The following is a 14,731-nucleotide window of genomic DNA, read 5'->3' on the forward strand; positions in this document are numbered from 1 at the left end:
AAAATGTGCCAAGTGAACTGCAAGATGACAAAGCCAAGCCTGCCACCTGGCATCTACTCACCTTGCCAGGTAGTCCATTTGCCTTAGAAAAGGGATTTTCTGAGTGTAGAGCAGGCTGGACTTGGCAACTGGCACCATCAAATGACAGGCCGTTTTCTTTCGGGTCGCTGTCTGTACTATTAGCACCATTTAGAGTAACAGATTCTTCAAGCTCATGCTGAGAAGCCTCGTCCTCTTCAGCATCTTGGCCAGAAGAACGAGAGCTCTCTATCGTACCGATACCATTTTCTTTGCCTAGTCCCTTTGACTCCTCATCAGATTCTTCGGATGATTCGGCACCATAGGGGACCAACACACTCGAGTTCAGCTTGGATTTGCCATTCATCACTGGCTTAGAACAAGACTCACCAGGGGTCATCATCTGTTTTGTTATTTTACTAGAAACTGACACTGTAGATGCATTCGAGGTAGACTGTATTGCAGAATTAGTAATGGTAGAAGAGGGAACAGGCTTGCTAGAATTCTCCAAAGAGCTGTTGTGATGGTTAGGCTGAGACTGACCTGGGCGAACAGGCAACTTGTTGTGAATACTGATAGTAATTTTTTGTTTCTTGGGATGTTCTGGAATAACTGAGGATCTGTTAACTGACCAGTTTTGAACAGAAGTTGAAGCATTAACAGGACTTGCCCTATTGACATTGGAATTACCATTAGGACTTGACATGGAACTACTTGGAGTTTCTTTCAATGGTCCAGTCCCATTTAAGTGAGGTGGATTCTGTAATTAAGAAAATCATAGTGAGGTGAGAGAGTTCCCTAACACAGTCACAGAAACAGAATCCATTCTGCCTCCTGGTTCCTTTCAGTCTAAAAATGAAAGATTTTTCTTTCTTTCATTCCACTCCTGCCCACCATGTCTTCTATACATCATAGCTTTCTGACAATTAATCAACAAATAGGGACACATATGCTTGTCAGAGCACAACCTCCAAACCAAATTCTTTCTGCTCCAAATATGGGCTTGAGGTTCTCTATGTTCTCGTTAGTTGTGTTTCTCAAGAGGCTGCCACTGGACAGGCACAAGGAAGCACCAGGAAGAAGAAAATTCCCACTGGTCTCACAACTGTCCAGTGGGCAGGCACAGGCAAGGCTGCTTCAGGTACCCTCTCTAAGCCATGCCTCTCTCAATAATCTCATTCTGAAAGTCTACTTATGACTATTTTGCTCCAGATTCCAACTTCAGTTGCTATATCCCAGAGTTGCAAACTGGTTCAGATGTGAAGTCTGGTTTATAGATTGTGTTGGGTATGCAGAATGTTTTCTTAAACGTCTGAATTGATTACTATCTTAAAATTGAAATATATATATATTTTTAAATCTCCTGAAACATCAAAAGCATCTGCCCCTTCAACCAGGGCCTAGTTCTCCAGTTCCCAGTGTCATGGTGTCACTCTAAGTACAGGCCAATTCAGGGGCCTGCAGCCTTTCTAATGCTCAAAAGGCATGTTTTTTCTTTTATTTTACTGTGAAGTAGAATATATATATACGAGAAAGCAATACATTTCCAAGTACATTTTAACAAGTAGCCAAAAGACATTTGATTTATGACTCCACTATTATTCAATTGCTCTCCACTGTCCATAAAAAATATAGCATACAATTAGAAAATATGTTTGATAATTCTAGACAAATTAAACTCAAAACAGAAAAGTTGTTAAAACATTACAGCACAAATGATACTGACTGTTCTAAGAAGGGGACAGGCTGTAAACAATATCACCAAGTAAGTCAAGCAAGAAAAGTCTGCTTTACTTTGCACTTGGGGTAACAGGACCATCCGTGAGCATGATCAAACTCCACTGAATGGCAGAAAAGAAATGCCACAAACCTCTGAAATGGCTAAACTGACATAACCAAAGTGTCTTTATAAAAGGGTCACTTTCCTGGAGTCCAGCATCAATTAAGAATCCTCAAATATTTAACCGTGAAAACGAACGGAAGTCCAAAGGGGGAGCTAAAATCTCTAGTATTTAAATACATACTTACACCCAGACTTTCTCCTTATTATATTCATCCTCTGAGATTTTTGATATATTGGAACTACTTCATAACTAAATAAACAGCTTGAATAAGCTTTTCTGACAACAGATTCCATTGCAAATGAAAGCATGACACTCTTGCAAAGTGAACTTAAAATTTGATGATACCTTTTTTAAATTAACAGAGAATGACATTCTCCCTATGAAATATTACCTTTATCATGTGCGAAGGAAGCTGTGGTCCAATAAATCCTGCTGCGGCCTGTTTATTATTGACAACCCGCTGACTGATGACCGGTCGAGGGGAGGACTGGCCTGGGCTGTGGGCGGAATGACTAAGTTCACCTCCGTTTTTCACATCATGGGACCTGGAAACAAAGACAGTGCTACTGCATGTGGTCATAAAACGTTAGAAGAGATTCATTTAAAAATTAAATAGCAGTTAAGTCCTGAGATAAACAACTGATAAAAATATATATAATGCTTTTTAACTTCCCAGAAACCTACAAGCTCCAGATGGGTCCCTGGTCCAGCCTCTCCAGAACATCAGATAGTTCCATCTCCCTACTCCATATTAGTGACAGAACCTTCCAATATCAAAAATGTAAAATTCCCATAGCCCAAACAAACCCAGTGAGAGGTATGGATAGATCAAAGGTGATGGTGGCATTATACGCAGAAGATAGGACTTAACAAACGATATGAATGCTGAATAATTACATTGCTATCTCTTTTAGTCTCCAGTATTTTATAGCAGCTAGAAGTAAAAACCTAAAATTGTGAAATTGTAACCCATGTCAAGGTCTGAAATATGTTCTACAACTAATTGTGGTGCTGTGCTTGGAAATTTATAGCTTTTCTGTATATATGTTATTGTTTACAAAAAAAGAAAGAAAAAAAGTTGATTGGGATGATAAAAAAATATTTAAGCCCTCTAGCCTCCTATATTCTGAAGCAGCTAAAAGGAAAAATATAAAAGGATCATATGGTAGCCCATGACAAACTCTGGGATCTGTCCTGTAACTACTTTTTGAAGAGTACTTTGAAAACTATTGCTTTTTCATTTCTTTGCTTTGTGTGTATGTCATACTATACAATAAAAAAAGTTAAATATATATATAATAATACTTTTATATTACACTGTAGAGCACTATATACATGATCTCTCACTATCATCTTAGGGTTTAGGGTAATGTCAGGCACTCGGATTGGGAGACAATCAGAGTTAACAATCTGAAAGCTATATTTTCTTTTCTGTTTATATTCCTCTAACTACAAATACATATCAATTATAAGAAATCTATAATAACCAGAAACATTAGAAAGAAACAATCAAACCCAGTCCCTCATATCACCACTTAGAGACACTCACTATTCAGATTTGGAGGATTATTCTCCAGTCTTCCACCTATATTGTTTTCTCAATACCAGTACCTGAAATTTCAAACTCCTTTTCCTCCATATATATATTTAGCACTTTCTCTTGTCATTTGAAAAACTACCTAAAAATCATTTTCAAAACACAGCTGTGTAATGTTTTAACATATGAATATACAATTTACTTGATTATTCTGGAATTGTTGGACAGTTTAGGCTATTCTTAGTTTTTAGCTATTACAAGTATCTTGGAGCAGATATCAGATTTTTCTGAAGGCCACATTTCCAGAAAGGGACTTGACAGGTCAACGTGTGCAACAGCAACTGAACAGATGTGTGCCTGGGGCGGCTGACCCCCAGGCCTTGATCAGAAGGGGATGGAGTCACCGTCCATGGTTGGAGGGATACTGGCTGTGGCTGCTCCAGCTGTGACTCTCCAATTGCCTCCAAACTCACTCAATTACTGTCAATAGTATAGGACTACCCTTCTCAGCTACCATCTACTCCCTTCTCCTCTGCACCTCTCATCTTTACAAAAACAGGCCAAAGAGCTGAATGCTAAATCAAACTCAATCCAGAAACTACCTTACCTTCTATTCTAGCACATGGTAAAATTAGTTATTAAGCTGTTGTTTTGTTGTTGCTTACTACTAAATGTAAATATGCTGAGAGAAAGACAAGTGATATAACAGAAAGCCTGAATAGTTGTTTCATAACAATACCTGATATAAAAGAGAACATAAGCTTGTTGACTGAGTACTGATCTAATATCACTGGTAGATACGATGGAGTCATTCATTTGATACCAGAGACCATTACTAGCCTGCAAAACAGAGACAATTAAAGAGAATATTAGCTGTAATTATAATAAACAAGGAACCCCAGTCAAGAGAAAATAAGAAAGAAAAAATGGGCATTCACATTTTAACAGGAAAAGCCCCACCCTCTCCCCTAGAAAACTAAGTACTATCTTAGAGTGTGCATCTAAAATAACTAGCGAAATCTGTACAGCTTACTTTTATATAACAGAAGTAATGGCCAGCATGGCAATTAAAACCAGTGTGTACCAGTACTGCATATAGAACATAAATAATTGGTTCTCCATTAGGTTGAGACATGTATGGTCGAATATCAAGATACTCAGGATATTTCACATCCTAAAAAGAAATGGAAAGAGGAAAAAGAAGAATCATTTCTGAAGGGCCAGACCAATCCACACATTTAAGGGCAAGGAAGGCAGAAGCCGCTATGCAGGGAGGGGTCTTGCACAACACTATACTCAATGATGTTCTCGTGCAGACCCAACAGGTTTTGTCACATTTCAAAAGACATGATTAACACCAACTATACATGAAATGAAAAATAAAATGGACTTAATGCAGTCCCACTGTATTTTAAAATTTCCTTTTAAAACATGAGGAGCCACATTAAGTAAATTCTTCAAATCTATCAAAGGAGATAATAGCAAATGACAACACAATTTTAGTCATCATCTTTTAGTTCAGGGATGGATTGCTTTATTTCTCTTACATGCTACTGAATTCTTGACTACTTCTAATCTTCAAAGAGTGGAAAGAAAATATGCAAACTCAGTGTATTACTAATAAAGAAACAAATGAGCAAACAAGAAAGTGGATTTTAAAGAGTAGCAAGATGTGGCAGGAAGTATTCTTCAGATCTGAAATTATACAAGCTCCCCCTGGGTCCTCTCAGTGCCATGGATAAAAAAGAGTTGGTTATGAAGCCCAAATACAATTTTATCATCAGAAAGTCTAGTCAACTAAGGGATATAGAAACAACACATACATTTCAAACACACATACCAAGCTACTGGCTCAATTCTTTGACATTCTTTTTCCACTACTAAATACTGGAAGGACTTAGAAAATCAGATCAACAAAATTATTCAATTGGGTTGTTTATAACCCTTCATAGCTACTAACACTGAAGCCCTGAAAAGGCGCAACATAAAAAGTTATTATCTACATACCTTAGCAATTTTTCCACCAGTAAAATTTGCAAAACGTTTCAGAGAAAGTGTAAGAACATTGGATGACCTATGTATAGTAAATCTTTTCGAAGCTGGAACCATCTTTTTACACCTTGAATTAAACAGAAGCAAAGGATTAAGAAGATTAACATACATGTTTTTTGGTATTGTAGTCTTTCCCCCTTATTTCTCTGAAACACTCTAAATAAGTTTCAGAAAAAGTACACTAGATAAGAAACATCACCCCCTTCAACTAACAGTGAAAGTATTAAAATTAAAAATACAGTGGGTAAAAAAAATACAGGGGAGGGATACTGCTTAATTATTGCCAGAAAAGAAAAAGAAAGACAAGGCAATTCTGAGAAGCCAAGCTATGTACATCACCAATAATTTTACAATTAGGTTAATATAGGTTTCTTTCAATTCAAAAGGGGTTTTTGAAAAACAAATAGATTTTCAGGCTGGTATAAATTCTGTGTAAACAAAGCCATATCCAGATAAAAAAAGAAAAAGATTAGAAATCTCTATGGAGTTGAAAACAAGGGAGAAATTCTTATGGTCTTGGAGAAAAGGGAGCTGTCTTCCTCGAAAAAGGGATATTTGATAATAAAGATTACCTACATTCCCTGGCTATAAATGATAATGTACTTTTAAAATATATGAAACAGGGCTTTCTTAAAACAGCTCTCTTGACTTGATGGGAAACATTAATGAATAAAAATTAAAGGTTTACATCAGATATTACCCCAAATCTTGAGTGACCACCCTAAGAGAGAAAGATGGTTATTCTGGGAGAGTGTCTGGCCACCCCCTTCCCAATCTATTTATAAAAGGATAGTCAATGAAAACACTGTTGGACAAAGACTGTACTCCAAAGCTGTATCTTCCTACAAGGCAGGATTAATCTGTGGTCTACAGATGATCCTACCTCACTCTTCTCCCACCTAATTCACACAGTGATGATGCACCAAGTTTCCCAAGGGCACAGAGTTGTACATCTCTAAAGAGAGTAAACATTTGGACAATGAAAGCTTTGGTCCTTGGAGAGACCCAGTGTCTTCCCAGTTGATATCAAAAGCTAAAGGGAATCTAGAGGGGTTATTCAGACTGTCCAAACTCTCTCAAACCAAGTCTCCCTGCCTTCCCTACTGTGGCAACTGACATTAGAGTCTAAACTACCATCCATCATACTTGCTACACTTGTAGGAGTTTTCACCATCGAGCTGTTCCGGCTTCACAAACTGCTCCAATGCCTTATTAACACTCTGAGCAGCCTGGAAAGAAAACAGCAAAGACACCACGTCACAACTCACTGCCAAGTGTTCAAACAACAAGCAAAAAACCCCAGAACACACAAACGGCGTAAAAGCAAATGAATTATTTATGCTAAAAAAATAATTTTCCTTTATTATGGTGTTCACACACATATATATATGTGTGTGTGTATATATATATATACATATATATATAGGAACACATCAAATTATCTCCCTCTTATTAAAAAATGAGCATAATAAGTGAACAAAAATAAATAAATAGGTTGCTCACTGCACCACTATTTAAAATAGTGTGAAACAGCAAATGGCCAAACACACATAAGGTCTAATTCAATTTTTATAAAAATGGAACAATATATATCAAATTTAATAAGAGTTAATTTTCAGGGATTAGATTTTATATATATCTGCAATGTTTGTCATTTCTAGCCTAAACATGTACTGCATTTGTAACCAAAAAAGCAAAAGCTTAATGACAGCAAAAAAACATAAGGAGTTTAGAAAATTCAAGAAATAAAAATTTCTGAAGAATAGCCATCTAAATTTGGCTATCTAGATCATATTAGAATCCTTTGCCAAAATGCAAATAAAGGCATCAAAATCTTCAGGTTTTGGGCGGGCCGCGGTGGCTCAGCGGGCAAGAGTGCTTGCCTGCCATGCCGGAGGACCCCGGTTCGATTCCCGGCCCCAGCCCATGTAAAAAACAAACAAACAAACAAAAAATAATAAAATAAAAAAATACTTAAAAAAAAAAAAAAATCTTCAGGTTTTATTAAGACGTATTAAATGAAAAGTAGAAGAGTGGTAAAAAAGATGAAGTGTTTTAAGTTTTTTATGATGCCTTCTTCTAAGTGAAATCTGAACGTTTTAAAATTTTCAATCCATAGTGTCTAAAAAGGATAGTCTCAATTACACATGAACTATAAATACATAGTTATATCAAGTATGACTTATTTTTAAACTTAATCACCACAACAATTATCAAATTTACCTTTATCTCCAATGTTATATCGAGATATGGATCAAAAGTATCTGAAACGCCCTTGCAATTTAAACATTTGACTGAAATAAAAATAAAATGCAAAGAATAAGCAAAGAATATTCATATGGCAGTACCAAGTATTGAAATTGTGGAACACAAATACTATTTCAAAATAAAAATGAAACAACACACAACTTTTTTCCCAACCAGATTGGGCAAAGTTTTAAAAAGTATATATCACACACAGTGTGGGTGAGAAGGAAATTTGGCCCCGTGTACACTGCTGGTTGGAATCTTAGTTGGTGTAACATCCTGGAAGGATGATATTGCAGTATCAAAATTGTAAATACACACACCCTTTGATGCAGAAATTCCAATACTAAGAATTTATCCTACAAATGTATATTAAAAAGTATACTTTTACAAGGCTATAAAGTATGTGTACAAGGATGTTCAATGAACTACTGATGGTAATAATTAAAAAAAATGTTTTAATAACCTAAATATTCATCATAGGAGACTAGATAACATGGAATAGATAAATGGAATACGAGTACATCTGTGAAAAAGACCATTAAACCTACACGTGCCAAAATGTGAAATGATTCCTAATGCTAAGAGACAAATGAAAGGGATATGTCAAGTATACTCCCATTTTGTTCATGTACAGGAAACAACTAGAAGAATATACTACAAACTGGTATAGTGGTTGTCTTTAGGGGAGAGGGGATGGAGTCTGGGCTTGGGGGAGATTTTCTTTTCATTATTAAAACTTTCCCACCATTTGCATATTTTTTTGGTTTTATTTAACAATACATTGATTTTTATTGCATAAACACAGTATTTACACGAGCTTTTATAGTCTTACACACTTCAACTGTACTAACTATTACAACAAAATATTAATAGTACAGAATATTTCTTCATGCACATTGTGGGAGTATATTCATTGCATAAATATTCCAGAAATCAGGATACGTGCATTATTTACATAATAACCACATTTACTGTAAATAGAAATGTTTTCTAAGAAAATGAGAAATCACAACTTGTGGTTTCTGGTCTACCATAGACCTAACTTCTCAGTAAGCATGTCTATGTAGATATATGCATTTGAAACTTGAAAAATAGGCATTGCTTTATATGAGGCATTAAATGCTGCTGCATCTATAGTTCCTATTTTGACTGAGTTTGTGTACATTAAAATGATCAAAAATATAGGTGACCCCGAAGACACTGCTGCTTATCTGGGGTCCAAAGTCAGTCCAATTAGGCCTCAGGAATGCTAGCAGGGCCCAGCAAGAGAGGTTGGCGTGGCTGTGGTCACTATACTGTGACTCTAAGCAACTCTTGCTGCCTGCTCCCCTCTACTTCTGGAGGAAATTTTGTCTTTGGCCACAGTTGAACTAATAATTCAAGCACTGAGCATAAACACTGGGGTGGGGTGGGGAGGGGGACATAAGCATGATGAACATGACCGGTCATGCTCAGGAGAGGAGACCCAGGGCCCCTGCCATGAGGAAGGACCCTGCTCCGCCTCCAGTGTGGCAGAGCAGGCCTGGTACAACCTGGAGGGCAGGTCATCTGGGTCAACCTGCCTCAGGGCTGAGGGGGGCATGAGGGCTGCATGCCCAGCATGTTAATGCCGTCACAGCAGAACCTGGCATTAGGTTGTGGGCGCGTTACATGGATTCTGAGCACCGTGTCCATTTGCATTTTTTTTAACCACATGCATCACTTTATCAACTTTTAAACAAAAGTTTACCTCTAGATCTTAGGTATCCTCCAAATATTTGACAAACGAATGTGGTAGCCTGGGTATGTCTGTCTAATCTGAAAAAAGACAAACAGTAATATGAGAGTAGAGTTCTGCAGAAATCATGGAGTTCACAAACAGATTTTAAAAGCATATGTCTACTAAATCAAGCATTTAAGTATGAATAAGAATACGAACAGGAAAGCCAGATCAGTAGTCCTGCCTGATCAGAACACAGTGACGGTTTGGGGAATGACAGGAAAGGAGGCAGAATAGTATAAACTAGAAGATGTAGGAACTTGAAAGCAAGGTAGAAATTTGGCCCTAAAGCAATAAGTGAGGACAGACACCATAAGCAGACTTGGGACACCACATGTGAAGCGCATGTCTCGTAGTACCCCATCATCCGATGATAACAGCCTGGACGATGGAGTGGGGGCAGCAATGGGAGTAGACAAGGAGCAGCACCAGGTGTGTATATGCAATATCAAGTGTTATTAATTGCTTTCCCAATCTCTCTCTAGAGTGTGCATTTATGGCTTTTTTTTGCATGGGCAGGCACCAGGAATCAAAACTGGGTCCCTGGTGTGGCAGGCGAGAACTCTGTCTGCTGAGCTATGGTGGCCCGCCCTCTAGAGCATGCATTTATGTTTTAAGGAAGAAGCTATAGCAACTGGTAACTGACTGAAGTGAGAAATAGGCAGGAAACAAGTACAGTTTCCAAGGCCAGAGGTCAACAGGAAAAAATGGCAGGCACGACAAAAAAGTAGAGGTAGCCAATTTCAGATCTGCAGAGCTGAACTGATACTTAGAAATTAAATAACGGCAAGACCAATATTCATTTCCTGACATCTATAATTGAACAAATTCAAACTTTTATGGTAAGTGTGCTAGTGTGAAACCATTGTGTGCCTCAGAGAAGCCATGTTCTTTAATTTTGATTCAATATTTTTGGGTGGGACTTTTGATTAGGTGGTTTACATGGAGAGGTGTCTCCACCCATACAAGGTGGCTCACTTACTGGAATCCTTTAAGAGGGAACCATTTTGGAAAAAGCTTCAGAGTTGGCACACTCAGAGACATTTGGAGCTGCAGAAGGAAAACACCCCTGGAGAAGCCTTTTGAAACAAGAAGCCGGGAGAGAAAGGTAGCAGGTGTCCCCATGTGTCTTCCGAGCCGAGAAATGTTACTGGCCCTTTTTTGAGTCAAGGTATCTTCCTCTGGATGCCTTACTATGAACATTTTTATGGCCTTAGAATGGCGAACTTGTAGCTTAATAAATTCCCTTTTTTAAAAGCTGTTCCATTTCTGGTATATTGCATTCCAGCAGCATTGACAAACCAAAATAGTAAGTTTATCTTTTTAAATTTTAAGCACACAAAAATAACACATTTAGGTTGGGACAGAAGTAATGCAAAGCCAAAAGGTGAAACAAACATAGATCTAAGTACTTCTCAACGTAAATGACCGATGTGTTGTTGTACTTACTTATTGCTGCCATTCAAACATGCTTTTTGCATAGCATCAACAGTGTACTGAAGAAATTCATGGGCATCTTCTTGGTTTCCAAAACGAAAGTGCCTTGCTATACCTACAAAATGTAAGTAGACAAAGTTGAATCATCACATATAATGTGTCCACACTGGATCCCCAAAGGTTGCATCTCATGATAATGCTTTGATTAGAAAAACACCAGAATAATTATTTTCTGAGGAAATAGCACTAATACAAGCTACCCTAAGGATAGCTAGGACCACATTCTTTAGACCACTGGGAACCACATGGGCTGGAGTTTTTGAGAGTAAGAGAACAAGAGTAGTTTAATACACTAAAGAGTCTATGTCTTTAGCAAGTTAATGAAATTATACTTAAATAAATTCAACTTTGTATTATCTCAAAAATTTATCCAAAATGTTTTGGTCGGAGCACACATTTTAAATTTGGGTGCTAGAGCTCCATGACAATAAAATCAATATCAAACATAAATGTCTAAACCCATTTAAATTCTGCCCAATACATCCACACAGAGCAATGTCATTTTCTTAAAAATTAGATTTAAAAGAATTATAACTGATACATCAAATAAACAACAAAATAACAAATAAACAAAAACCTCTACTGGGAAAAATTTTGCCAGGATCCAACAATGTTTTCAAAACATCTGCATTTCTGTTCTCAAAAGTGCCGAGAGCCAACATAATGCCTCTCTAATTCTCAGCGGCTTTTTAGGCAAAAGGATTATGGTTTCTCACTGTATCATTATGCATCCTTAAAATTACCCAGCTAGATACCAGATTAAGAGTTATAGTTTCATTTGCATGTATTTTTTATTCTGACTCAATTAATAAGATGATGTACAAATGCACTGCAGGGAGCTGAGTGATGGCGGGCACTGCGGGAGAAATCTACCCAAGCTAAGGTGGTGGCACAACAGAGGGACTGAAGAAATTGGAAGTGTTGTTCAAGCTGGAGAACTGTTACCCTGCAAGATATGTGGAAGAATATTCTTTCCAGCAGCATTAAAAAACATGGACCTATTTGACAGAAAACTGCCACTTAAAAAGGGAAGACTTTATATTCAAGCAGACAGAGTTGAAAGAACTGATATTACAACAGTAAATCCTCTTAAGCCTAGGCCAGAACCACCAAAGAAACCATCTAATTGGAGAAGAAAACATTAATTCACTGCCACCATAAGAGAAGCTAAAGGACTTGATCAGGGACTTAAAGAGGGAGGCAAACTTTCACCTTCTCCTCCCTCTTATGATCCTGATTATATTCAGTGCCTATACTGCCAAAGGAGATTCAATGAAAATTCAGCTGATGGACACACAAATTTCTGTAAAGAACAGGCGACACATATTAGTAACAAAGGCAAATTTTCTACTGATACCAAAGGAAAGCCGACTACCCAGGCACAGTATAAATTTCCTACACTTAGAAAGTCAAATTCTCCAGGAACAACGTCATCAGGATCTTCACACACAACCAAGTGGCACTAACAGAACTGTTATAGGTGTGACTTCAGGAAAAGTGTCTTCAGTTGGCAGTTCTTTGGGAGACAAATTTCAGATCTTACTCCCTCCCCATAAAGGGATAGCAGCCCCCAGGTAGGCACTAGCATCAAATCTCGAAATTCCACACCACCTGAGTTGGCAAGAAATCCTGCCTTGGGTGCACTTACAAGCAAAGGAAAAACATACTAAGAGCTCCACAGCCAAGCCAGATAGAGACTACATATCTTCACTTAATGGCAGAAACATTAAAGGCACTGAAGGAAATTCATCGGATATTTACCAAAATTCTGCCATGAGTATAAAACCAAATACCCCGGAAAGTGGCCAAAGTTCTGCTGTAAATGTGGCATTTAAAGAATGGTTCTTTGAACAAAATCCAAAAGAAAACGAGCTAAGTCCAGAGTTTTATGACTACTGCTGCTAAGACAGCTAGTGCACTTCCTCTAGTTACTTAGTGCTAAACATATTCAAAGTATCTTTTTCAGTAATTTTTGGAGCATAATCCTTTGACTATGTAATATGTGTGTGTGTGTTAGTGTATACACACACTGTATATAATTAATACCTGATATCCTAAACTGCCACTCAAAGGAAATATTCACTTACCTGTCAAAAAAGAATTTCAAATGGAATCATTAACTTTGCTGTTAATTTCTTGTTGTTGCTGTTGTTGTTAAAGTGCATTAAGTATTCCTTCACAAACTCTCAAATTCTAGTGCTTAGCTGAGCTTTAGGACAATTGTTACTTCCAGCAAAAACTCAAAATATACATTTTTCTAATTAGTGCCTATCTTTGAATAGTATCATAGTAGATGTGATGCTTGGAATTTTGCGAAAAAAGGTAATATTTTTAGTTATATTAGTTATGTAAGGTCATTTTCCCATAGAGCTCTTAAATACCTAATTTTATAAATCTTAAAATATAAAAAACAAGAAACCCTAAGGTCTAAATTGCCCTCTACTCAGTGTGTTATTAATTACATAATTTAAAAATAGTTACTCATTTTTAAAAAATGAAATTATGCTATTTCTTTTCAGAGAGACAAGACTGAAATACATAACTGATATTTCAGTGCTGTGTATGAATTGAACATAATCATTCTTCCAATTTTTCATATCTTTTCCATAATTGCACGTCGAAAGAGTAATTTTAATTTACTATTTGATTTTTGCAAAATTTGAAAATACATATAACTTAATTTACAATATAAAAGCTTACAAGTTGAAAAATATTTTCTATGAATCTGAATTTGGAAGAAATTGTTTTAACAGCTTTTAAAGTAAACCACCTCACCTAATAAGTAAAAGTTGTAATAAACATTCCTGTAGGTCATATAGGTAAAAAGCACTTGAATTAGACCCTTGAAGAACAGTTAGATAAAGTCATGAGTAATTTAAAGGAATATCTACTTTTTTCCTACTCATATTATCTGTGTTAATTTTGAAATACCATTCATATCACAATAAAAAGCTACTGAAAATAATTTTAATGCATAATCTATTATGTAATTAAATAAACGTAAAAATTATTACTCCATAACTGAATAAAATACAGCTTGAATCACTGACATATTCAGTGTCATGTAGTATTTAATAGTAAACCTCTCTGACTGCTTTGCAGCCATATTCAGTATTTCTACAGTAAATTCTGTTGAATTAAATCTAAGAGAGCTTTGATCTTACTTTAAAGGTACAAGGAGATATTTATACTTTAGGCAGTTTCTAGCTTCTGGATTTTGATTCTGATCAAATGAGAAATTTGTGGCTCAGAACTTTCTAATTTCCTAATTCTAAAATTTATTTATGCTTACACCTTATAACTGTACTCATTAGTACTTTCTTTTTTCTCTCTTTTACTTTTGGTAGACAGAATAAACTCAGTATAATGGGAATTGCCTTTTATTTAGCTTATATTTCCTTTCCTGATTTTTATTATTATTTTTCTCTGATTATTTTTATTCAATCATAGAGGTCAAAAAATGAAATTGGCCCAACAACTAGAACAAGCAGTAACAAATTTAGGAGACTAATGTACATATTAAAATTCCATTTCAGTAATTTCTGTACTATTTGTTATAAATTATATGAACATTAAACTCTTGTTATCTAGAACAGAGCACTATTTTCCTTCAAGTATATATATATTTTTCAAGTATATATTTTAAGAGCATGTAATTTTTTTGTCTGCCAAGGAAGAAGATTTTAAAATAAGTGAACTGGTGATATTTATTTCTCAGCAAATCTTACAGTAACAAATAAATGTTTAAATGTACTATATGGAAAACGAATTGGT

At 36.3% G+C, this 14,731-nt stretch overlaps 1 protein-coding gene and 1 pseudogene across 9 annotated transcripts in view; one reads left to right on the top strand and one right to left on the bottom strand.

The window, feature by feature from the left end:
• The window catches only part of USP42 (ubiquitin specific peptidase 42), an 86,560-nt gene that overhangs the window by 10,276 nt on the left and 61,553 nt on the right, over positions 1–14,731 (bottom strand). For 8 of the 9 annotated variants that reach the window (XM_077140541.1, XM_077140532.1, XM_077140535.1 and 5 more), the window contains 9 exons: positions 10,910–11,012; positions 9,431–9,498; positions 7,675–7,745; positions 6,586–6,680; positions 5,407–5,518; positions 4,433–4,573; positions 4,139–4,239; positions 2,254–2,407; positions 62–778 (listed from right to left, as the gene is read on the bottom strand). In XM_077140541.1, the coding sequence (XP_076996656.1) occupies positions 62–778; positions 2,254–2,407; positions 4,139–4,239; positions 4,433–4,573; positions 5,407–5,518; positions 6,586–6,680; positions 7,675–7,745; positions 9,431–9,498; positions 10,910–11,012 (1,562 nt within the window). The remainder of the gene's footprint in view (positions 1–61; positions 779–2,253; positions 2,408–4,138; positions 4,240–4,432; positions 4,574–5,406; positions 5,519–6,585; positions 6,681–7,674; positions 7,746–9,430; positions 9,499–10,909; positions 11,013–14,731) is intronic. The other variant, XM_077140540.1, reaches the window with a different exon arrangement.
• On the top strand, positions 11,782–12,807 carry LOC143667775 (zinc finger C2HC domain-containing protein 1A pseudogene; annotated as a pseudogene).

This window comes from Tamandua tetradactyla, chromosome 23 (genome assembly GCF_023851605.1).
Source record: "Tamandua tetradactyla isolate mTamTet1 chromosome 23, mTamTet1.pri, whole genome shotgun sequence".
NCBI lineage: Eukaryota > Metazoa > Chordata > Mammalia > Pilosa > Myrmecophagidae > Tamandua > Tamandua tetradactyla.